General features: G+C 35.7%; 1 protein-coding gene and 1 long non-coding RNA gene across 2 annotated transcripts; both read right to left on the bottom strand.

The window, feature by feature from the left end:
* Positions 1–3,750: 3,750 nt before the first annotated feature.
* On the bottom strand, positions 3,751–13,799 carry LOC120197491 (probable 3-hydroxyisobutyryl-CoA hydrolase 3). The gene is made up of 10 exons (XM_039199000.1): positions 13,123–13,799; positions 12,973–13,036; positions 12,631–12,710; positions 11,482–11,566; positions 11,183–11,266; positions 10,745–10,830; positions 4,701–4,822; positions 4,182–4,305; positions 4,058–4,099; positions 3,751–3,977 (listed from the first exon to the last, which is right to left on the bottom strand). Exons 3-8 carry the CDS (start codon positions 12,679–12,681, stop codon positions 4,278–4,280), a joined length of 456 nt encoding a protein of 151 aa, XP_039054931.1. The 5' UTR covers positions 12,682–12,710; positions 12,973–13,036; positions 13,123–13,799; the 3' UTR covers positions 3,751–3,977; positions 4,058–4,099; positions 4,182–4,277.
* A 563-nt stretch (positions 13,800–14,362) lies between these two features.
* On the bottom strand, positions 14,363–22,943 carry LOC120197492. Its single transcript, XR_005523268.1, has 3 exons — positions 22,863–22,943; positions 21,580–21,646; positions 14,363–21,281 (listed from the first exon to the last, which is right to left on the bottom strand). It is a non-coding gene; the product is annotated as an uncharacterized LOC120197492 (long non-coding RNA).
* Between the last annotated feature and the right edge of the window lie 2,632 nt (positions 22,944–25,575).

The following is a 25,575-nucleotide window of genomic DNA, read 5'->3' as shown; positions in this document are numbered from 1 at the left end:
AGTTTCGACCGGTTCGAACCGGTTTGACCGGTCTGACCCGACCCGACCGACCCGACCGTTGACCCGACCCGACCGTTGACCGTTGACTTCCTTTGATCAAAACTTAAAATGGCTTTGACCGACCATTAAACGACCGTTAATCTTTTCTGAGTATACCTATTCTGATAGTTTTCGATGTCCCGAATTCGTTTCCGAAGTCCGTTTCGTCAAATTCAAACCCGAAGGCCTCTAAATCGACGGTCAAAGTGGTTGACTTTGACTTTGACCAAGAATTTAAATTTGTGAAAAGACATACTTTATGTTTTTCGACGTTCTGATTCCGATTCCGCAATCCGTTTGGCCAAATTCAAACCTGAAATCCTCCAAATTGATAGTCAAACCCTGAAAATGCTTATATACTTAAGAATTTAGCTTTGAACAATTAAGTAAGATTTGGGGCTGATAAATTATTATTGTTTGAAGGTACAAGAGACTCTCAGGATCGTTCGACAGCTCGACCCATCTCTTCTAGATCAATTAAAGCACGTGTGCCAGTATTCATCCGTAAGACCCATAATTTTTATGATTTTAGAGATTTATTTATGTTACCAAGTAATATAGTGTTATTATAAAATAGGTTCAAAAACTGTAGCAGAGCGTGGTGAAACCAGCAATCAGTAGATCTACTATTTGAACCTATTATCGAGGTGTGTTCCCTAATTATTACTGAACTTTTATTGGTTTTAATATGAGGTACACTTAGTTCTTTGGTTGCTGTTTTATTGATGCACCAATTTAATGTGATGATTTATGGAATTTGTGTCACGGTGCAATTGAACTTTTGGATTGAATTACAATAGTATAGCTCTGATCAAGCTAATAAACAGAATGGGCCTAATGTGACTCTTGGGGCCCCAAGATGCATTAGGTTGGCTTCCCTTGCTGTGTGCTTAGGGTAAGCTATATGGACTTGGACTTACGGGCTTAAGGATACAAGCTCTAAAGCTTATCCTTAGGTTGGCTTTCTTTTTGCTGTGCGCTTAGAGTAAGCTATATGGAAAATAGTTTTGGAAATTACTGATGGTGTACAAGAAAAGAGTTTAAACTATGATTTTCAAAAGTTAAACTCTTTTATGAATTTATGAGATTTACTGGACTATGATTTGTTTAATGTACCTAATGTGATTTTAAGGTAATATTGGGACACACTGAGCCTAGCTCACCTTTCGAAAATGTTTTTCCCCCTTTCAGATACTGTTGGTTAGATACCCCAGATTGAGCACTTGGAGGATCAACATATCTCTTGAAGTATATTTGATTGTAATGTTTTTATCATTCAGGTTGACTTTATTTTGGTGACATGGACCTTATTTTAAAGTATTGGATTTTATAGTGATTACACTTTTGCTATTAATATTCGGTTTAACGTGATTTTGATTTTTTTAAGACATGTTTTAAATTAATTTTTTTACTTATTGGTATTATATTTATGAGTTGGGTTTTGATAGTATAATATCATGTCATTTATAATGTGATTTTACAATGATTGAATAACGGTTTCAGAAAATGTCTTTAAGAATCATGTATGTGATCCACTAAACTTAGTCGAAACGCATAGGCCGGGTCTAGGGGGTTAGATAATGACTTATTATATTTATTATGTTTAACAATATCTAAAACCATTGTTTACTAATGTTTATGTTTTTGTTGGGTACCTTGCAAGTTACAACAAACATCATTCTAAATGCTTATTGTTGCTTTTTTCCTCATTCTATTTGATATTGTTTTTGTTATTCTAAACTATATTGAATGCCTGATTCTGTAAGAGTTTGGTAAAGTCAGAAATGTTTGGCATTATTGGCCATCGTATTCCCTTTGGCTTTACCACTGATTGCATGCTTGTTTAATGCAGAAGTGTTGGATGCTGCTGCCTGTTGGATGTTGCTGCCTTGTAATTTATTTTGTTGGTCTGACTTGAATAAATTGTTGTAACTTTTCATTTCTTTTCTATATTAATACTCATGTTAAATTATGTTGGTGGCTTTAAAGCTGAAAAGCTGAAAAGTTGCCCGTAATTTAACAATGTTGGCAGCATATAGATATTGTGATACAAAAGCTCGATGAAGAAATTTCTGGTAGCAAAGTTAGGGTTTTAGCCTTATAAAACTTTTGTTATAAGATCAGAGAGCTTACAAACACTTTTTGTTCATATTATTGTGATCTTATTGTATTCAACTGTAATAAATCAAATGTTATTCAAATTTTAGATCAACTGTTATTTACATTATCAATATCAATTAAATTAATCTTTTATATTATGTTTTATATATGTTATAATTGTTAGATAATTTTTCTTTACAAAAAATTAAACTATAAAATTTACATTTAAAATAATTTTATTATTCATGTTTAATGCCAATAAATTATTCTAACTTGTAATCATTATAATTAATTTAATTAATAATGTTCAATACATAAATTACTTAATAAAATAAAATAAAATGATTATATTGAAGATATATAACATAAGAATCATAATATAATTATTAAAATTAATATTTTATTATAAGATTTAAAAATTAATCGTATTAATTAGTATGATTTATTATAAACTTAATTTTCACAATTTTATTAAAATCTTATAATTTCATCAATGGTAATATATAAGTTAGGTAAATGTCAAGTCAGATAAATATCAAATTATATCAATAACAAATAGAATCATTTACAAGTTAGGTTGAAACCAAGTCAGGTTAAAAACAAATCAGGTAATACCAGTTATTTACCAGGTCAATCTCGGGTTCGGGTTTATATCAGTCGGGTTTAGATTCACAATTTTCATGTCCAACTAGGATTCATGTCAACACCAGTTCTGACACGAGTCAGTTTCGGATTGTCACAGCGCAAGTCAAAAATAATTTTAACTTGAGTCGGTTTCAGTCAGTTTTATAGGTCGGGTCAGCTTTTTACACCCCTACCTCCAATCAAATGTTGCTTGCATGTACTATTTGCCATGCTTCAAATGGGGGAATGATATTTGATGGTTTGAAAAAAAATAATAAATAAATAAATAATCAAATTTATTATTTATTATTGCTCTATTTAATTTTTTAAAACTAAATTTATAAAATTTAAATAAAATTAAATTTATATAAAATAAATTTAATCATAATTTATTTATAATGTTATTGGATAATAAATTTAATTTAAATAATATTTTATAATCATATATATATATATATATATTTCATAACTTTTAGTTATTAAATGAGATTTATAATTTTATTAAATAATTTATTTATGGGTATAAATGAATCAGTTGATTGGATGAAGAATTCACAAAGAGTTAGTCATGTGATCAAATTAAATAAAATATAAAATTAAACTGCAAAAAGAAAAAGAAAATTTGTTGTTAAAACTAGAAATTGAAGTTCCTATGTATTCTACAGTGATTGAGTAACAAATGATTCAAATTTGGTCAAAAATAAATTTTAAACAAAGAAGGAACAAAAGGAATGAGAGAATCAAAGACTAAATTATAGAAAATAATTACTTAAAACCAAAGAACATTTTAGTTTTCAATTATTTGAACTTTATAAATTCAGACTCGAAATACAAACGAAAAATTCAAGTTGTCCTAAATAATATGAAATTAAATCGAGTTTTGTTTAAACATTAACTGGTGTAATATTTATGGGTCACCTATGAATTCAAGGCTATGTTTTTATTACTCGCCCAAGGAGTGAAATGCATACATGTGTATACCCGAATGAGACTTTATATATATATATATATATATAAAACAGACATTACAAGTTTATGCCCTATACTCAAACATGATCATTTTAAGTGCTCATCTAAAGCTTCGCAATTACATAGGGTGACAAGGTGAATTTGGTTCTAACTGGAAGCTTGGGATCTTCCCAATCTCCATTGTTCACCTTGGAGAAATATCCGTCAACTGTAGTATCAGTGACGAGCTCCAATTTCGACGGCTCCTGCTGGCAAAACGGAAGGTGGTTCAGTCACCGGGACTTGAATATTAATGGATTGACGATTCAGGGAAGAGAAACCTAACCTTTGGGTTCTTATCTTTATCCAGCAGTATGGCCCCGCAACCCTGTTGAGTAAGCTTTTAATCAGTTGAAGAAATGGTGAGAGCAAAAGCAAGTTAACATGCATAAATTTGAGACAGCTGAAACCTCGAAAAAGTCTTTGCTGAATTGTAGCAGAGATCCAACAGTCCCTTTGATCAACAGCCTCCCTCTCCTTTGTAAGCATGTTCACAGGTTTTCAGTTTAGGTGGCACATACAAATTGCTGGGAACTTTGTAAACAGATGCAAGAAACATTAAAAGAAAGCACCGGATTAGTGTTTCAGATAACAAACGAAGTCGAACTATCGACTTACAAGAGCAAATAAAATTTCTTCAAGCCATATGACCAATGATAATGAGGATTTAAAAAGTCTTGTCAGTCAGCTGTTAGCAAGTTTGAATTTCAAAGAATACAAATTCTAAATAATGTACTGAATCAGGGAGTTGAACGTCATTACGAAAATGCGCCTTCAGTTTACAGTTATAGGTACCTCCTCTTTCATAAACAGAATTGAAATACGAGGGTAGATACTCAGTTTCTTATATTTACCGTCAATCTCTCCCTCGGTGGAAGCAAATATCAAACCAATTATGCAGGAAAATGCATTGTTAATAGAAAACTAACCGATTGTACACACTCTGCTCTTTTAAAGAGGGTTGCTCGGAATATTGACCAATAATTGATGAAATGGTTGCTGGGTCACCGGAGTCTACAGAACATAATGCAGCTTCTAACATGGGCAATTTCTGTTGATTAAGCGAAAGATGTAAACATATAAAGTACAAAAATCATTAAAAACAGTCAAGTGAACTTTCTAAGGCATAAAGCAAGAGAGATTCACACTGCCTATTTTGGATGAAAATTAAGCAGAGATTTTGAGGATTCAAAAGAAGAGTAGGCATCAAAAACTTTCTTACAGCGGGAAAACCTATCTTGTACCAAAAGTAATCACAGTGCGACTTTCCCTCAGTTCACAAGGCACAAATAAGTAGGGAATGTATTTTCAGATTCAGTTGCTTTAGGAAATGTGGACAGATGTTTTAGCTTCTCCATACAAAGGAAAGATTTGGCTTGAGCTACAAAAGTAGCTTTATAAAATAAAGCCCCATTTAGGAAACCCTTAAAGATGAACCTGGCTATTGTTAGAAAAGTAGCTCTATACTATATAGAAGCACATGTTTATTAGGTGACAATTGTAAGTAGTGTTTAAGTTAAACTCTTAATCCTAATTTATCTCTAAAACTATCTCCTAATTTGTAGAAAATATAACTCCTATTTTATCTAGGTCTCTAATTCATGTATATAAAAAATCCCATGTTCCCTCTTGTGTAAGATGTAATTTTCCTTTGAATAAAAGTATTACAATTCTTTCACTACCGGAAAAATCTGGTTATTTACATGGTATCAGTCGTCGGCGTTGATCCCAACCTTGTTGCCGCCGCCGTTTGTCATCCTTCCGATCAACAGTGTGCTTTTAGTGCACCGTCGTCCTCCCAATCGTAAAATCCTGTCAACACGCCGTACCCATCACAGCAACAAACCCTTCGCAGCGCCGCCCTCTTCGCAGCACAGCAACTTCGCAGCGCCGTCCTCCTTGCTGCACCACCGCAGCGTTGCTCCATTGAATCGCCGCACCCTTCACAGCGCTGTCCTCATCCCAGTGCTGTTCTTTTCGCATTGCAGCACATCACCGTCGTAGACTCATCCTCCTTGTTGTGCAATCACAGCGCTGCTCTTCTCCCAATACTGCTCTCCTCACAGTACCGCTTCTGTCGCACTGCTGCTCTCTTCGCCATCTTGCTCTCATCGCGTCACTGGTCCAGCGCTGCCCTCATCACATCGGCAGTCCTTCCCCGCTGTTTGGTCATTGTTCGGCCAGCCCAGTCTCCCCGTAACACAACCTTCAATTCCTTTTCTCAGAAGTTATGACGTATCCTTCTTCATCTAATCTTCCATCCGAGGCTGAAAATTCCATTATCCATTCGTCTCCTTCCGAATCGGTTTCCTCGTCCATTAGTTTTCATTGTCTAAATGGTGAGAATTACATTGCATGGTCTCAATCCATGCATCTATTCATCACCAGTCACCGAAAACAACAATATCTCTCTAATAATATACCGGTCCCCGATCCCTTCGATCCCCAATACGATACTTGGCTCACCGAGAACACCAAAATCATGTCGTGGCTCCTCAACTCTATGTTGCATGACATTAGCGTGAACTTCATGCTCTACACCACTACTTCGGAAATCTAGAATGCTGCTAATGAGACACTCCAATAAGGAAAACTCGTCCGCTCTGTTTTCTATTGAATGTCGGATCAATGACTTGAAGCAGGGCGATCTTACTGTTACGGAATACTTCACTCATTTGTCTCGCTTATGGAAGCAAATTGATATGTTCGAAACTCCTGCTTGGCAAACCGGTGCAGATGCCAAACTCTACAAAGGGCTGCTTGAAAAACGACGTATTTTTCAATTCCTGTCGAGGCTATCTGTCTCTCTTGATGATGTTCGTGGCCGGATTCTAGGCATCAGACCTCTTATGTCTCTTCGCGAGATGTTCTCTGAGGTCCGCCGCAAAGAAAGCTGCTGCTCTCTGATGCTTTCGCCATCCATTGAAAGTCATGCCTTGAATACCCATTCCTTCAGTGACACACGTGTCAAGAAAGGCCGTCCCTAGTGCGATCTTTGTCGGAAACCTGGTCATGTTCGTGATAAATGCTGGAAGCTATATGGTCGTCCGGCCAACTAGACTCCATCGAAATCCTCATTGCGTCCATCCCACGGTAACTCTATTGTAAAAAAATTGGAAGGTGGTTCCTTTTCTTGTCAACAGCTGGATGATCTACGACAGCTGTTTGGTCATTTACAGATTCCACCTGCTCCTGAGCCCAAGTCTGCCTGCACTATTAGCGAAGGTAGTTCTCTTTTTGCCTCCTTATCCCCTTCACCTGGATGTGTCTCTTGGATTGTTGATTCCAGAGCAAGTGATCATATGACAGACAACTTCAGTTTATTTTCAACGTTTCACAAAAATGGTATCTCATGTAGTGTTCGTACTACTGATGGCTCCCTATCACCGGTTAAGGGCAGTGGCTCGGTTCGCATTAATAGCCGAATTATTCTGTCTAATGTTTTATTTGTTCTAAGTTTGACTTGTAATCTTCTTTCGATTAGCAATTATCTACCAATTTGGGTTGTACTTCTCATTTTACTCGTGATCATTGTGAATTTCAGGTTTTGACATGGGGATGGTGATTGGCAATGCTAGGCGTCGTGGTGGACTCTACATCCTTGACGCTCCTCCTTATGCTCCCGTTCCGAACCACTCATTCACACCATTTATTTCTTCCTTTATTTCAGTTTTTCCTACAGATGTGGCTGTCGACATTGTTTTATGGCATTTTAGGTTAGGTCACCCAAGTTTTCCTTATCTTGCAAAATTGTTTCCAAAATTATTTATTAATAAAAATCCCGCATCATTTTCTTGTGAAATTTGTTCTCTTGCAAAACACATTCGGAGCTCTTATCCTCCTCCCTCCCGCTCACCTAAACCTTTTTCCTTAATTCATAGTGACATCTGGGGACCTTCACGGGTTACGGGTTTACATGGAATTCATTGGTTTATTACCTTTATTGATGACCACTCTCGTACCACTTGGACCTTTCTTATGAAGGACAAATCTGAGTCTTTTATCATCTTCAAATGCTTCCACAAAATGGTTGAAACACAATTCCAAAGTTCCATTGACATCCTTAAATCTGATAATGGTGGGGAATACCTCTCTCAATCATTGGGATCTTTCTTCTAGGAAAACAGAATAGTCCACCTCACTTTCTGTGTCGACACTCTACAACAAAATGGAGTCATCGAACGTAAAAACTGTCATATTCTTGAGGTAACCCGAGCACTCCTTTTTTCTTCTAATATTCCGAAATACCTTTGGGTGAGGCTCTCTTAACAGCTACTTTTATAATCAATCGTTTGCCTAGTAAGATTCTTGCCTTTAAGTGTCCACGAGATATCCTTTCCACTAAATTCCCTCATTTCAAACCTTTTACCTCTTCTGTTCCACTTCGTGTCTTTGGTTGTACTGCCTTTGTCCATGACCATAATCCTCATAAATCTAAACTTGATCCTCGGGCAATTTAGTGTGTCTTTGTTGGTTATTCATCCTATCAGAAAGATTATCGTTGCTACTCTCCTTCTACAAAATGGTTCTTCACACCTGTGAATGTCACTTTTCAAGAGCATAAACCATTCTTATCAAAAACCGAAATCCAGGGGGAGAGTGAGTTTGAATTTCAATTTTTACCGATTATTACTGAGTTACCCATCAAACTATCTTCTAATGAAAAAACTACCACTCCACTACCTCTTAACACCACCACATCTGATAATAAAAACCAATCCATTAATCCCACCGACTCTCATAAAACACCCATGCCATCTATCGATATTCTCACCTACACAAGACGGCCCAAACAAGCCCTACCTTCCACACCGCAGCCACTGTATAGTCAAGAGCCAAAACCAGGTTTAAATCCATCGACAGACAATGGAGATGATGGCCAAAGTAAGTTGGATGTGATAATTGATACTAGCGAGTTACCAATTGCTCAAAGAAAGGGAGTTAAACGATGTACAACTCATCCGATTAGTAAATTTGTTGCTTATGGGAAACTAATGTATGATTTTAAGACTTTCACATTTTAGGTTGGTCATATTCACATTCCAGAAACCATAGAGACATTAAAAAATCCCGAGTGGAAGAAGGCAGTTGAAGAAGAAATTTCAGCTCTAGAGAACAACAAAACCTTGGTCATCGTTGATCTACCTAAAGACAAGAAACCAGTCGGCTGCAAATGGGTCTTTACTGTGAAATTCAAGGCAGATGGAAAAATTGAGAGATATAAGGCTAGACTTATGGAAAAAGGGTTCACTCAGACATATGAAGTTGACTATCAGGAGACCTTTGCTCCAGTTGCAAAACTCAACACTGTTCGAGTTCTATTATCCTTGGCAGCAAACAAGGATTGGATACTTCACCAACTAGACGTGATAAATGCATTTCTCAATGATAATCTTGAAGAAGTCTATATGCAAGTTCCACCAGGAATTCATTCTGGAAATAACTGGGTATGTACACTACTGAAATCTTTATATGGCCTAAAACAATCACCTAGAGCTTGGTTTGATAGATTCACGAAGGTAATAATACAAGACAACTACAAACAGTGTCAATTCGATCACTCTGTTTGTAAAAATTGCTCCAGATAAGAAGTCAATCTTGATTGTCTACGTTGATGATATCATCATCACTAGTGATGACTTAGTAGAAATCGAAAAGTTGAAGATTTTACTAGCAAAGGAGTTTGAAACCAAAGACTTGGGAACTCTAAGATATTTTGTAGGCATGGAGGTTGCAAGATCATGAGAAGGAATTGTCATAAATCAAAGAAAGTATATTCTAGACTTACTTTCTGAAACTGGAATGACTAATTGTAAGCCCTCGGAAACTCCTATGGAAGTTAACTTAAAATTGAGTAAAGTTGGAAACCCGATAAACAAGGAACATTATCAGAGGTTAGTGGGTAAACTCATTTATCTATCTCTAACTAGACCTGACATTGCTTTTACAGTTAGCATTATTAGTCAATATATGAATGATCGAGAAGAACATATGAAGGCAGTCAATCAAATCTTAAGATATCTAAAGATGACACCAGGACATGGGTTGATTTTCAGAAAACATGAAGACAGACCAGTTAAAATCTTCTCAGATTCAAGCTGGGCTGGAGAATTAACATATAGAAGGTCAACCTCAGGATATTGCTCATTTGTATGGGGAAACCTAATAACATGGAGGAGCAAGAAACAATCAGTAGACTCCAGGAGCAGTGCAGAAGCAGAATATAGGGCGATAGCACTCGGGATGTGTGAAGGAATTTGGCTTCAAAGACTCTTAACCGAACCAAAGATGTGCGACAACAACTATTTTGAACTTCAAAGTGACCGCAAATCTGCGATAAGCATTGCAAAGAATCCGGTGCACCACGACAAAACAAAACATGTGGAGATCGATAGAAACTTTATTGCAAAAAAAGTAAATGGCAGAACTGTGAAACTAAACTACGTCTCTTCACAAAACCAGCTAGCAGATGTATTGACCAAGGTACTTCCAAGGATTACCTTTGACGAAATTGCATCCAAGCTAGGTCTTCACAAAATTTACTCCCCAGCTTGAGGGGGAGTGTAAGTAATGTATAAGTTAAACTCTTAATCCTAATTTATCTCTAAAACTATCACCTAATTTGTAGAAAATATATGACTCCTATTTTATCTAGGTCTCTAATACATGTATATAAAAATCCCATGTGCCCTCTTGTGTAAGATGTAATTTTCCTTTGAATAAAAGTATTTCAATTCTTTCACTACTGGAAAAATCTGGTTATTTACAATAGTAACTCCTTTAACTTTCAAATATTAATGTCTAAAATTTAAAAAGAATAAGAAACATGCATGCTAACTTTACTAGCGAAAGGAAAAACAAAGCTGACACGTTATGTGCTTCCTCAATCATGTTTTCTCAACCAACCGGAATAAATTTACATTTGTCTCAAATATATCTTGAACTCAACCATATTTTAAGTTGGGAAGCATACTACTGAAGGTACAAAAATAGTTGCTAAGCTACATTCAAGCAGTTCTGCACCATCCAATCTGGCACCAGTAAGAGAGAGATACTCTCCTGCCAGAAGATGATGCGCTATGTGAAGCTAAACATAAAACAAATTCCAGTATACAAGTTTTTGGCTAGCTAGAAGAAATGAATACAACTTGAATCAATTCTGTTAACCAAAATAAAACTCGACAAAGCCCAAAGATAGCTATTGTAGCTATCATTAAGGAGAACCCAATTTACGGAGCCTTACTGCCTTTGCATTTTTTCTTGTAACTGTATAAGGCATTAGCCAAAATCCAGGATACTACCGAAGAGATGAACCTTTTTTTTAAAGGATTTAGGCTTAGGATATGAAATTTTAAAAAAAGAAGTAATTAAAGGGAATGTATAAGATATTCAAGAATATAAATGGGAGTACCGAAAAATCCTGGGAGTCTTGACAAGAAATAGAAGGCTCCTACATCTGGGAAGAGTCCTAAATCTGCTTCAGGGATTGCAAAAAGCTACACAATATCCAATATATAAACATTTAGAAAGAGAAAACCAATCTGCTACACCTAGCATCTGATTCTGACAAAAATAATAGAAAATGTAAAAAGTAGACAAGATATAGGGAAGCGACATCACATTATTTTAGCAAACAATTCTAATAGAGCCATTTTTCTTCTAATTTACGCAAGGAACTTCTAAAGTATTTCAAAGGAGACGAGAGAAATTCCGAGTCCTCAGTAGCAACACGGAATCTACCATGTATTGAAGCACCATTCCCACCTCCCATAACGATTCCATTATGAATTGAAACCTTCAATGAGATTTGCATTTTCACAATTAGAAAAATCATAAGCATACATGATATAGGCAAAAGTAAGCATAGCCTTAAATGCTCTTTTATGAAATTTTACTTGGGATTTGTTTGTTTAACTGAAAAGGACTTATAGATCAAACCAAAAAGAAAGGGAAAAAGAGACAAAAATTAACATGGTCAAAGGAACAACCCTCTTCCCTCCCTCTTGTGACCTCAACAACTGAATTTTGTCTTCCTCTGCTCAATTACAACTTCCTCTGTCTTCTTCTCCAGTACAACTTCCATGTTTCTCCTCCCTCAATATCTCCCCCCACCCACCCCTTTTCCATTAAAAAATAAGATCACAACCAAAACACCCTGCTCAGAAACTAGTCATTTGATTTCACCCTTTCTTCACTCTAATTTTGGTAAGTTACAAGATTTTTGTTTTCTTTTATACTCAAATTCAGGTTATATATATAGATAGATAGATGGATAAAGATATTGTTCCAAAACACCCAGCTCGGAAACTTATCAATTGATTTCACACTTTCTTCACTCCATGTTTGTTAAATTTCCAGATTTTGTATTCTTTTATGCTCAAATTAAGATTTCTTTATTGTTCATAACTTGTTTGAGGATCTATTATATGAAATCGAAGAATAGTTTTATGTATTGTTTTGTATGTATTTCACATGATTTTGGTCAGGAATCATTTGGTGTTCCATTTAATTATTATTAACTTTTATCGACTTGAAATTTAATATGATCATGGCTAAAACATGATTCAAGTGGCTTCAAAGAATTTTGTTGCTGATTTCGTTGATTATATGGTTATTTCTGATTCATAAATTCAATTCTTCTAATTATTTAGATGGTGTGAAAAAGTTACTGAGGTGTAAATTAACCACTGATGAAGAGTCTTGAAGATATTTTCCATCTAGGAAGGCAAACTGTTTCTCACAATGTTATCCAAACAACAAAAAAAATAGCATTTAAGAGAAATGCTTTGAGGAAAAGGCTATGTTTCCTGGAAGAACATTTTTTAGAAATAAACGGAGCCATAAAGCCATTTGGGTTACCTGCGGTTTGCTATAGGTTGCCATCAAATAGTTTACAGCGTATTCTTTCATAAAAAAGTTGGCACCTGTTCCCCATCCACCTAAAGCATATAGATGCATAACAAAAGGTCATTGACTTTAAATTCCTCCAACAAACAAGAAGGAATAAGAAGACACATTTGGCTCTTCAAATGTGGTAGGTGGTCCACTGTGCTAGCCAAAGAGCAATAAAAAATGGTAGCAAACATGAAGAAGACAAAGAGGAAACACAGGTTAGAGTAAACTAATAATGTAACTTATCAACCTTTTAGATCTAAATGATCTGTACTATCTGGTATCAACAAGAAATGAATGAATCCATACCTGCTCTAATATCATGTACCACAGCTGCAACTTCTCCACCAGCACAAAATGCTCTTCCTTTCCCCTAATGACAAATAGCCAGCTATCAGGTATATTCTCTTCAATGCTAAAACATTGGCTTGCAAAATCAATGAAGGAACATAGTCTTACCAAAGGGTTGAGTCAAATACGATGAATTTTGTACCTAGAAATTCTTCCAAAAATCAATATAAAAAGCTTACTTAACTCAAAAATTAACTAAGTCTTTCAGCACAGCCATTACGGAATATCGATGGTCAAAACTGAGCAGACACTGCCTCTCTAAAGTTTATTTACTCTGCCAATTAAGTGGCAATGATGAGAAGTAAATTCCTAACTGGCCTTCACCTAGAACCATATATGATTAATAATGCTAATATGTAAAGCCCAATTATACTTCCAAAAGGAATGCTGACAGAGATTAGAAATTAAACATAGTCATGATTTTCAAGCTGATGTGCTGCAATAGTTAACCAAAAATACATATACCCTTTCCATTGGACATTCTAAGAATATGCAAGTAAAATTGTCAAACCCAAAATGTGCTGTCAAACAATCTGGTTGAGTGACTTGGTATGAGATAAGAGCAGATGCCAGGCACACTTGTAATGCAACACCAAAAAATTTCATCGGACTCAAATGTCTTACGATTTCATGTTTGTCAGAAAATAAATTCCTAAATTAGAAATATTATGAGTAATTAAGATAGTATTCTATAGATATTCCTTAGTAGTTGTAATCCTTAACTTTAAGGGGCCGTTTGGTTCACGGCATACAACATTACCGGGGGAATGGAATCCTCATTCTCCCGTTTGGTTGGCCAGTAATCTTATTCCCGATAATCTTTTATTACCAACAATGGATTTTTTTGGGGTATATTACCGGGAATGTGATTACCCCCATTCTTTAGGTATTGTTGGATTACCGGCGTTTTGGACTAAAATGCCCTTAATTTTTTTTTAAAAATTATCCTTCTTCTGTCGTTAAACAATAAAAATTCTATGAAGGTTAAATTACAAATTTATCCTTAAATTATTTTAGATTTACAAAAAATTCCATAATTATAATTTTATATGAAGTTTAGGGGTTAAAATAAAATTTTACCCTTTCAAAACCTATTTATCTTTTCAATTTTGTAAAAAAAATTATATAAATTTTATGAATTTAAATTTTTTAAAGAAAATATATAAATTAATTATAGTAATATTATAGTAGAATTTAACTTGTTAGAAAACAAATATATAATAAGGACAATTTGGTAAAATATACATTCCAATAATCTTTTATTCCTTTAACCAAACACGGTAATCTTACATTCCTACTAAACCAACCAAACACAAAATACAACATTTCCAGTAATCCTATTCCCTGGTAATCATTTATTCCCACTAGTAATCTTACATTCCGTGAACCAAACACATTTGTGTATTCCTTAGAATTAGCTACTTTCCTAGTTTAAGAGTTTCCTAAGTTAAGGCTGCTACTTGTATAAATATGTAACACTACCTACAGCAGAAATACATGAGTTTTACATAGAATTTCATTGTGTTTTTAACATGGTATCAAAGCCATTTTAAGCTCATGTTTGGGTCCTGTTAAGCTCGTTTTGCACCCTTTCCCTCTAGTTGATTCTTCCTTTAGCGCGTACTGTTATCCGAACAAAAAAGATGGTCAAAGTGGCTGACACCAGCAACACTGAAACTGTCCAAGGAGGAAATGTGAGTGAAGGGAGTTATTCCAATTCTGTAGGTGACTTGAAGAATATACAGGCCGCTTATAGGTTGAATGGAAAAGATTACCTCAAATGGTCTGAGCTTGTTCGCACGTTCCTAAAAGGTAGAGGCAAGTTAAGTCATCTACTTGGGACTGGACTTAAGGAAGGAGATCCTAGGTTCGAATCTTGGGATGAACAAGATTCATTAGTAATTTCCTGATTATGGAATTCCATGGTGCCAGAGATTAGCGATATATGTATGTTCCTTAATACAGATCAAGAGATATGGGAGGCTGTAAAACAAATGTAATCAAAGGTTAAAGATGCTGCCCAAATTTATGAAATCAAGACTAAGATTTCATCCACAAAACAGGTAAGCAAGTCAATCACAAAATATTCTTTTTGTTTTTTCTTTTTGAAAGAGAACATATTATTAATGTAATAAGAAGAAAAAACAAAGCACGAGATCACGTTAAAAACCTCCCTAACTTATATGGAGGAAAAAGAGGCTGCTCCCAAAGAACAACACAGCCTAAAACACCCAATGCAGAACAAAGCTTCACCCTAAGAACATCACAGCCAATCTAAACACAAAATCAAATTTAACCAAAGATAACACCAGCAGCCAGCTTCGCGAGGGAGTCTGCAGCCATATTCCTGCTTCTAGGAATGTGTTTAATTAAGAAATTTCTTTTAAAAACAGTCTCTGCTACCGGTCTAAGGACTCCCCCTCGAGAGGAATCAAATTCGGATTTTTAAGCCAAGTCACAACCGATTCACAGTCGTATTCTAGAATAAGGCCCGATGAATCGACCCAAGTAGAGCATATAAACCAATTCACCACGTGCTCCCCTGCTAATATTTCTGCCAGAATCAAAGACCCTCGCCCTATAGGAATCGAGAATGAAAACAACGAATTACCATTTGAATCCCTTAAAATTCCCCCAATGCCTCCACCGCTTCCGTCAGCCTGCATAGACCCATTGATATTAAACGTTAAAAAACCAGTAGGAGGGGGGATCCAGGCCAGCGAAAGTTTCGAAGGTCTCTTAGTGAGGAGGCCATCCTTTGCAATCAAGAGATTGGCAGCCAGATTCTTCAAGGTGAAAGGAGCCGAAGGAAACTTGGCCAAATCCAGCAAGCAATCTGATATTTAATCAAGAAAATCAGATGAAGCCCATCAAAACTTTTTTGATTGAAGATCATATAGTTCCTGACAAGCCAGGTAGACCAGATGATCGCAAAAGGTAGCAGACTCCAGATTAATCTGTAAGGCGTTCCCATGGGGAGAAACTCGCACCAAGCCTGCAGGAAGTTGATAGGCTCCTCAGGGAAAGCTGTTACAACCCCCCAGAGAGACGGGAAAAAGCCCTACACTTTCCAAACTACCACGCAAGAAAATAGGAGGTGTTCCAAGGACTCTGGCGAACCTAGGCAAAGCGGGACATCGAAGATCCAGGACTACGACTCGCCTCTTTTGAAGATAAACTCTGACTGGGATTCGACGTCGAAGCACTCTCCAGATAAAGGCTTCAACTCTGAAGGGTGCGATGCCTAACCAAACGTTCTTCCTCCAATTAAATTCGGACCTATCCCTTGAGCAAGGTACATTTGATGCTGATCTAACCGTATAGACTCCGTCACCTGCACCCAACCACTTCACCCAATCCGACAACACAATCAATTCTCCCACTGTCCCCTCTCCCAATAGAAAACTCCCATCCTTGACGGAATATTCCAGCACCACCCTGCCTCGTTCTTAACCCCATAGTCGGATATTGGTTACGTTTTATTGATCGCCAACGCATATATCCTTGGAAACAATTCTTGCAGTGGACGGTCACCAAGCCACTTGTCTTACCAAAACCTAATTGACTTGCCATCCCCAACTTGAATATGAAACAAATCCTTCAAACGAAATTCATCACTCGCCCCAGCAAACGTAGAGATAAAATAGCGCCAAACCCACGAAGCTCCATGAGAAGCTGAGGTAGGAGGTAGTATGGCCAAAGGGTCCGGCTTGTTTTTTGCCGAAATAACGAGTTTCCAAGGGCTTACTTTTTCGTTGCAATAACGCCAACTCCACTTACCAAGAAAACCCAAATTTTTGTTCGTCAAGTCTACAAAGCCAAGTCCACCTGCCTCCATTGGCTTGCAAACCTCAGTCCACTTTAGCCAGTGAATAGTCTGTTTGTGTGAGAACCTACCCATAAAAACCTCGAAAACAAACCATTTAATTTCTTGTAAACCGAAGCAGGTATTTTAAAGAGAGACAAGAAGTATGTGGGTAGGTTAGAGAGAGCACAGATTTTATTAACGCGACTCGTCCGCCGAACGAAAGTAAAATTGATTTCCAGCCAGCAAGTCTCCTTTCCACCTTCTCAATTACCGGTACCCACAGCCGAGCAGACTTTCGCGAAGCCCCGAGAGGAAGTCCCAAATAGGTAGAGGGGAAGGATCCAATCGAACACCCGATTGATTCTGCCCTTACTTTCACAACATCCACATCTACATTAACTCCAAACATTGTACATTTCTTTAGGTTCAATTCAAGGCCCGAAACAAGCTCGAAGACTCTGAGAACCACTTCGCATTCTTGATTTGTGTCTCCGAAGCATCTAGGAACATGATGAGGTTATCTGCGTATTGAAGGTGTAGCACCTGAATTTCGGACGGAGTTTTCCCTATTACACAACTCGACAACAAACCCACATCTACAACTTTCAAAAGCATCAGGTTCAACACTTCCCCAACGAGATTAAATACACAAGCGACAGCGGACAACCCTGTCTATGGACACGACCAAGGTTAAAACGCTCAACTGTTCACCAGAACTGAAACTGAAGCCGAAGAAATACACGACCAAATCCATTTCCGCCACTTCTCACCGACCTTCAACACTCTTAGGAGAAAACCCCAGTCAACTGTGTCATACGCCTTCCGAAAATCCTTTTTAAAAACCAACCCCAAACGCCCAGTGTTCCTTTCATAATCAACAACTTCATTTGCTATTAATGCACAGTCTAATATTTGCCTTCCTGGAATGAAGGCGAACTGAGACGAGCTAATCAAGGAACCCAAAACTGAACGGAGACGACTAGCTAGTACTTAGAATCTTATAAACCCCACCGACTAAACTAATCAGCTTGAACTTGTCTAACAATTAGGGATTTAATTTCTTAGGAATCAACGAGATGAAGGAAAAATTCAAACGCGGATCCAACTCCCCAGACTTATAAAACTGATCGAAAAAATTCAGAATACCCTATTTCAAATTAGGCCAGAATTTCTTGAAGAAATTAAAGTTGAAATCGTCAGGCCCAGGCGCGCGGTTTCCATCTGAATTCTCGAGAACATGAAATATCTCTTCCTCGGTAAACCTATTCTCCAACCACCCACTATGATGGACATCTAACTTTGGAAATGTAAGGATCAACTTGTCAACTTCTAAGAATCATAGAATATTCTAACCTAATGCAGAATCTTTGGCAAGAAATGGACTACTACCAGTGTATTCAGATGAATTGTAGCGAAGATGCAACTTCCATAAAGAGGTTTGTTGAAAAAGAAAGAATTTACAATTTTCTTACTGGACTAAACGTTGAGTTTGATGTAGTAAGGGTACAGATTCTTGGAAAAGAAGACCTGCCATCACTGAATGAGACTATTACGATCATTCGAGCTGAGCAAAGGAGAGGAGTTATGATTTAAAGCAACCAAGAGGAGAGTTCAGCCCGATCACTAAAGTTGTAACTGAGAGAAAAGCGGGTCTGGAACAACAAGGTACAAAAGAGATAACAAAAGCAGTAAACAGAGACTCTCTATGGTGTACCTACTGCAAGAAACCTCGCCACACAAAGGATAAGTGTTGAAAACTTCATGGAAAGCTACAACCAGTAGGTTAAAATATGCCAAAAAAGGAGGGATCATTAAGGGATCAAGGAGGAGCATATACAACAAAACAATTGGTTGACGACTCTCAAGAACAGCCTGTGGAGTTCAACAAAGAGGAAATAAAGAAATTGAGAAAACTGTCAGGCTCCCTAGAAAAAACCCCCACCAAAACGGAGTAGCAGAAAGGAAAAATGATTATGTTCTTGCCATTACAAGAGCCCTCTTATTTAAAAAAAATGTACCTAAACAATATTAGGGAGAAGCTGTATTGACTGCCACCTATATGATAAACAGACTACCCACTGAAGTCCTTGAATCCCAAAGTCCTATCCAAATCTTAAACAATTTATTTCCAAACTTCAGCCCCTCACTTAACCTTAAAGCTAAAATATTTGGTTGTGTTGCATTTGTTCATATACACTCTCAAAATAGGAAGAAGCTTGATCCAAGGGCATTAAAATGTGTTTTTATTGGCTACTCTTCCACTCAAAAGGGGTACAAGTGCTATCATCCATCTACAAGGAGACATTTTATTTCGTCTGACGTCACTTTTTCAAAAAAGGAAGATTATTATACTTATCCCTATATTCAGGGGGAGATTTCATTCAGATAAGATAATGACAGTGATTATTTCCTTCTTCAGCCTCTCATTAACTTTCCTGAGCAACAACAACCTCTTTTATTTCTTCCCCAATCCAACAACCTCTTGTTTATTCCCCAATCCAACAACCTCTTGTTTCTTCCCAACAGCTAATCCAATAACCTTCTGTTTTGACCAACCTACCACCTAACAACCTGAACCTATTACTCCTCAGTCAAAAATTCATGACACTACTTGTCCTCAGCTGGTTTACTCAAGAAGAAAGGCACCAGTGCAGGCTAAATCATCCTCTTCTTCTCCTATACAAACCGAGGTAACTGCTGAATCTATCTTTGATTCAAATAACGCTGAAATTTCTAATCCTGCCTCTGATCACAGGGATTTTGATTTTCTTATTGCAATTAGAAAAGGAAAAAGGACTTGGACCATAAAAAACCGTCGTTACCTATTTTTGTCTTACAGAAATTTGTCTCGCAATCACCAAGCCTTCCTTACAAGCCTAAACACCATCATCATTCCTAAAACCGTGTCCAAGGCATTAGAAAATGAGAATTAGAAGAATGCCATGTAGGTTGAGATGGAAGCATTAGAGAAGAACAAGACATGGGACTTGGTGAAACTGCTAGAAGGGAAGAAAACAATAGGATGCAGGTGGGTGTTTACAGTAAAATACAAGTCAGATATATCGTTAGAGAGGTACAAGGCAAGGTTGGTGGCTAAGGGGTATTCTCAAACATACGGGATATATTATCTCGAAAAGTTTGCCCCTGTTGCAAAGATGAATATTGTGAGAATTTTACTGTCGTTAGTTGTAAACCAAGGATGGGAATTACAACAGTAACACCTTCTTACATTGAGAACTCGAGGAAGAAGTGTATATGAACATCCCACCTAGATTTAGTCCAAGTGTTGGGCAGAAAGTGTGTAGGTTAAAAAAGGCTTTATATGGATTAAAACAGTCTCCAATGGCATGATTTGGAAGATTTACTAAAGTGATGTTGAAGATAGGCTACAAACAAAGTTAGGGTGATCACACTTTGTTTGTGAAACATTATGGTAAATGGGCAGTTACTTCCATATTGGTGTATGTAGATGACAGTATAGTCACAGGGGTTGATGATCTAAAAAAGTGTTTGGTGAAAGAGTTTGAAGTCAAAGATCTAGGGAGATTGAAATACTTCCTAGGTATTGAAGTGGCACATTCACATCAAGGGATCTTCATATCTCAACAGAAATACACTCTAGACTTGTCAGAAGAGACTGGAAAACAGGGGTTCAAACTAGCAGAAACACCAATAGAAGTGAACCACAAGCTTAGGGATACAATGGAGGATGCAACAATTGGCAGAAGCTCATACCAGAGGCTTGTGGGGAGGCTAATTTACCTATCACATACCAGATCAGACATTGCCTATGATGTTGGAGTTGTGAGCCAATTTATGCACAATCCTAAAGAAACACACCTAAGGGTTGTGAATCAAATTATGCAGTATTTGAAGGGTACACTTGGCAGGGGAATTTTGTTTAAAAAAGAAAGAAATTTGACATTAGAAGCTTATACTGATGCTGACTATGCAGGATCAGTGGTTGATAGAAGATCAACCTCAGGGTAATGTACAATTTTGGGAGGAAATTTAGTGACATGGAGAAGCAAAAAGCAAAATGTTGTGGCTAGATCCAATGCAGAGGCTGAGTTTAGAGCATTGACACTTGGAATCTACGAATTGTTGTGGCTAAAGATTATTTTAGAAGATTTAAAGATTAAGTGGGAAGGTTCAATGAAGTTGTACTGTGACAATAAATCAACAATTAATATTGCTCATAATCCAGTTCAACATGACAGAACAAAACATATTGAAATGGATAGACATTTCATAAAGGATAAACTCGATAGGGAACTAATTTGTACTCCCTATGTGTCCACTGGAGATCAAGTTGCAGATATACTTACCAAGGCACTACATGGTAAGGTTTTTCAGAAGTTACCAGGCAAGATGAAGATGGAAGACATCCAGTCTCAAGCTGATGAAGATGGAAGACATGCACTCTCCAACTTGAGGGGGTGTGTCAGAAAATAAATTCCTAAATTAGGAATATTATGAGTAATTAAGATAGGATTATGTAAATATCACTTAGTAGTTGTAATCCCTAACTTTAAGGGATTGTGTATTCCTTAAAATTAGCTATTTTCCTAGCTAAAGAATTTCCTAAGTTAAGGCTGCTACTTGTATAAATATGTAACACTACCTACAGCAGAAATACATGAGTTTTACATAGAATTTCATTGTTTTTAACAATGTTACTTTTCTTTTTGTCAAATTCTTTCTTTTAATAAAATGAAAGAAAACGATACTAAAGTTGTATCTGCAGAGGTGTGTACCTTCAGTATAACCAGCTTGACATTAGGATCCTCCATAGGCGAGAAAAATTTCAAATAACCGAGAAACCTTTCATTGAAAGAAAAAACATTATTACTATTTCATGTTTCAAACAATTAATGTGACTAGAAGGCCGTTGGCAAACAATTTATAACAGTCATGCAGAAAAGATAGAAATAGAAGCATGATTACAAAGTCCATGGTACAAATACGGAATACAACATTTTATTGGAAAAAGAAACTTGATAGGTCATTTTAGTTGATGATTGATATAGAAGACATGCAAAAGAAACCATATGAACTAGCAGTTACACAAATAGCTAGAAAAAGAAAACGTCTGACCCAATGTTCTTCAGGCATGCACCTAGGCACGCCTAGGCATTAAGAACTAGCACTAGACAACAATAGCATTTCATAACCTTTTGGGAAAGACGCATTTAATCAAGCTACACCTGATGCGCCTGGGCACTCTTTTCCATGAGCCGGTAGGCTAAAAAAATTGACCTTGATATCGTCTCAAGGTTTGCGAAACAAATCATGCATATTGACCAATAAAAGAAAAACAAAATTGAATTCTTTGGTAGGTTAAGATGGGCAATTCCTTATAATTTATATGATAATCATATAATCTATGATAGTATATAATGCACTATTAGTAGAGTAAATCATAAGATGCCGCCACATTAATAAGTAGACATAAAATTCAGAACTCTTCAAAACATAAATACAAAAAACTTAAAAATTTTAATAGGTAGCATCATGTATGCACAGATAGGCATGTATAATCAAAGGAAAATTACAAAACAAAGAATTTCATCCTAAATCACATTGTATGGCATAAGGGTAATTCAAAATACTGAAGAGTTGAAGCACCCTATTAAAGAACACATCATACCAACTGAAATGAAAGGGCATTGAGCTGCTTAGGCCGGTTTAAGGTTACAATTATTGCAGATGAATTTCTAGAGGTAATGGGGAAACATAAATGAACCTCCCAAATACACCGAAGTTAGTTAATCTAAGAGGCAAGTAGAAATGTTGGGAACTCATTGTCCGATAAACGGTTTTGACATATATAGGAAAATCAGCATGGATTGAATTCAATTACAAAAAAATAGAGTTTGAATTGAATTTAAGGTCAACGGAGAAACAAAGAGAGTGTGAGAGGATACGGAATGTTATATTGCTTCTTCTCGAGATTCAAAATCAAGTATTTTGAATGAAGAAAACCCACAATTCCAGAAACAAAAAGACGATACTTAGAGCATCGTAAATGAAGACGCACCTGATCATGTTGGGATGAAGCCATGCGTATCGATTAGCAGTTGAAAGCACAACTCCGATTCCCAGAACCACAATCTATAAGCATCTCAGACGCAGTTTTAATCAAATAGTTATTGGGTTGAGATTAACATTGAAGTCGTGGCTAAATTATTAAAATAATGCCTAAATAATAATTTTTACTAAAATAATATCAGAAAATATTAAATTTCCAAAATAACACCTATTTCTACCGTATAAAAAACATCTAAAATATAAACATAATCTGTATTTTACATGTCACCTGTGTCGCATAAGTAAATGTATTTTATCAACAACCAGTTGATCTAGTGGGATGAGACATTAGATTTCTTAAGTAATGTCAGTAGTTCAAATTTTGACAATCGCGAATGAAATAAACTGGGTTATGAGGGTCCTTATCTCTACAATACTCGATTCGGATTAATCGATCAATAAATCGAATATCAATTATTATAAAAAGCAAATATAATTTATTAAGAGATTTTCAAAATACGCTACATAGACGTCTATGAGGAGTGTGACCTCTATTAACCATTAATGTCACATGAGCAAATGTATTCTTACGATTTCTTTTTGTCAAATTTTATGATTCACGAGTGTCATAAATGTCATGAGTATAAATCATTAATGTTAAATGATTGAAAATTATATTTGAACATATCACCTTATATTTATCTCAGATTAATAAAAAAATATATTAATTTAAACTAAAACGTAATCCAAAGTTTAAATAAAAATAAGTAACAATTTAAATCCACTCAAATAATTTAAGTTCAAAATAACACGAAAAAGTAATTTAAAAACTTAAAACACAACTCGAAAGGACTTTAACAGTAAATGGTTAAAATTAGAAACAATTTAAAGTTACAATTGACTTCATCCAAATGATCAAAATCCAAAACAATCTTAATTCAAAATGATTTAAATTCGAAATAAATTTAAATATGAATGATTGGTCTGAATACCGACTCAAATGACTTCATCACAACATTAATCAAAATGACATGTAAATTTTTAAATTTTAAATTGATCATATACATATATGAGTCAGTCTAAAATCAACTTAACATGTTCAATTAACATATTCCTACTGTTCAACATAAGTTGGTTTTATTGGATTTTATTAAATCTTGAAGTTTAATAAATTCAACAAAATGGCCTTGATTGTGAACTTTTGTTTCGAGTTTTTAGTTTTACTAAATTCTTACCGCTTAACAGAAACTATTCAATTGTTGGGTTTTAGTTTTTGAGTAAAACCTTTTATAATTAATAAGGTACTGAAACAAAATTGTGATATGTTGTTAACAAAAGATTTATTTCAGTATTTAACTATGTTATCAAAAAGAATTTATTCAATTTACTGTTTATAATAGAAATCATTTGAAAAGCAACACCATTATTATAACTTTTGTTTTAGAATTTATATTCTAATTACATTTTGTTGTAACACAATCAGATGATAAAATGAATTGAATTAATTTTTTATTTATTGTTGGAATTATTACAAATTATAGTTTTGTGTTTAAATGAAACAATGGATAACTCGCTGATTTACCTAAATCGTGATATGTAATGTTGGTTCCTACTCAAGCATCCAATAAAATTTAATAATATCGGCGATCATGAGCTACAATGAGAAACTTGTGAAATTCTATTAGAATTTCAAGACATAGAAATAGGGGTGTTCAAATTTTCGAACTAATTCGGTTAACCGACCAAACCGAATTAGTTCGGTTAATTCGGTCGGCCACCGAATTAGTTCGGTCGGTTAACGGTTAAGAAAATTTTTAGAATTTAGTTAACGGTTAATTATGTTCGAATTCGGTTAATTAACCGAATTAAATACATATAATATATATATATAACTCAGCCCGGGCCATAGCCCATCAGACTCATACAACAGCCCACTACCCATTTAAATTTTAAAACCCATTTAAATTTTAAAACTAAATAAAATAAAATAACCTAAAACTAAATGTAAACTTTTACCAATCTCATTCTCATCTCACGATTCTCAGTTCCTCACCCCCACCCGAGCTTTCGCCTTTCATCAAACCCTCATTCCTTCTCTCTCTATCTCTCTAATCTCGATTCAGGTTAGTTTTCTAACTTAAAATTTCTAGATTTTCTCTTTGATTAGTTTACATCTCCACTAAAAATTTTAATCACTTGTTTGATTTAGGGTTTGTGATTTGATATCATTTTTGTGTATGGGATTTTTCTCTTTTCTTTTATTTGTTTACTGTTTCGGTTATGTTTGGTGACCTTCTTGTTCTGGGTTTTTAAGGTATCTTGGTCACAATATCTATGTATTTGCTTCTCTTAAAATTTGATATAAAAGGAAAAATAAAACCTTGCTTACAGAGGAAATGATGGTTGTGCCTGTGTAACTACTACACGAATCCTTTTTTTCTTTCTAATTCTAGAGCTCGAATTCATAAGTGAACATGTGCAAAAAATCTAGAAAGCCATAGGCCACCAATTTACATCTTGACTTGTGGTTTTTTCAGTAGTAAAGAGAAAGCCAAATATTAGCAATAAATTGTCAGAGGCCTGGTGAATTTCAACTTTCTTTCCAATTGCATATTTACCCAACTTCTTTAAAATCCAAACGAGAATGAGCTTTAGTAATTAAATGGTATTTAAGTTCCTTTGGAAAAGTAAAAAGCGGGCCACCACAGAATTTGAAAATTGAA

The sequence above is a fragment of the Hibiscus syriacus genome, unplaced genomic scaffold (genome assembly GCF_006381635.1).
Source record: "Hibiscus syriacus cultivar Baekdansim isolate YM2019G1 unplaced genomic scaffold, ASM638163v2 tig00117048_pilon, whole genome shotgun sequence".
Classification (NCBI taxonomy): Eukaryota; Viridiplantae; Streptophyta; class Magnoliopsida; order Malvales; family Malvaceae; genus Hibiscus; species Hibiscus syriacus.
The sequence above is the reverse complement of the archived record's forward strand: the minus strand, read 5'-3'. Positions and strand labels throughout refer to the sequence as shown.

Bases quoted from the DNA above. Each gene is read 5' to 3' on its own strand.
- LOC120197491 (XM_039199000.1), bottom strand. From the start codon at position 12,681: ATGAAAGAATACGCTGTAAACTATTTGATGGCAACCTATAGCAAACCG. The intron at 11,267-11,481 runs AATTTCTCTCGT...ATATTGTGTAGC, and splicing joins TGTTGCTACTGAGGACTCGG to TTTTTGCAATCCCTGAAGCA. The intron at 4,306-4,700 runs GTTAGTTTTCTA...CTGTTTACAAAG, and splicing joins GAGCAGAGTGTGTACAATCG to TTCCCAGCAATTTGTATGTG.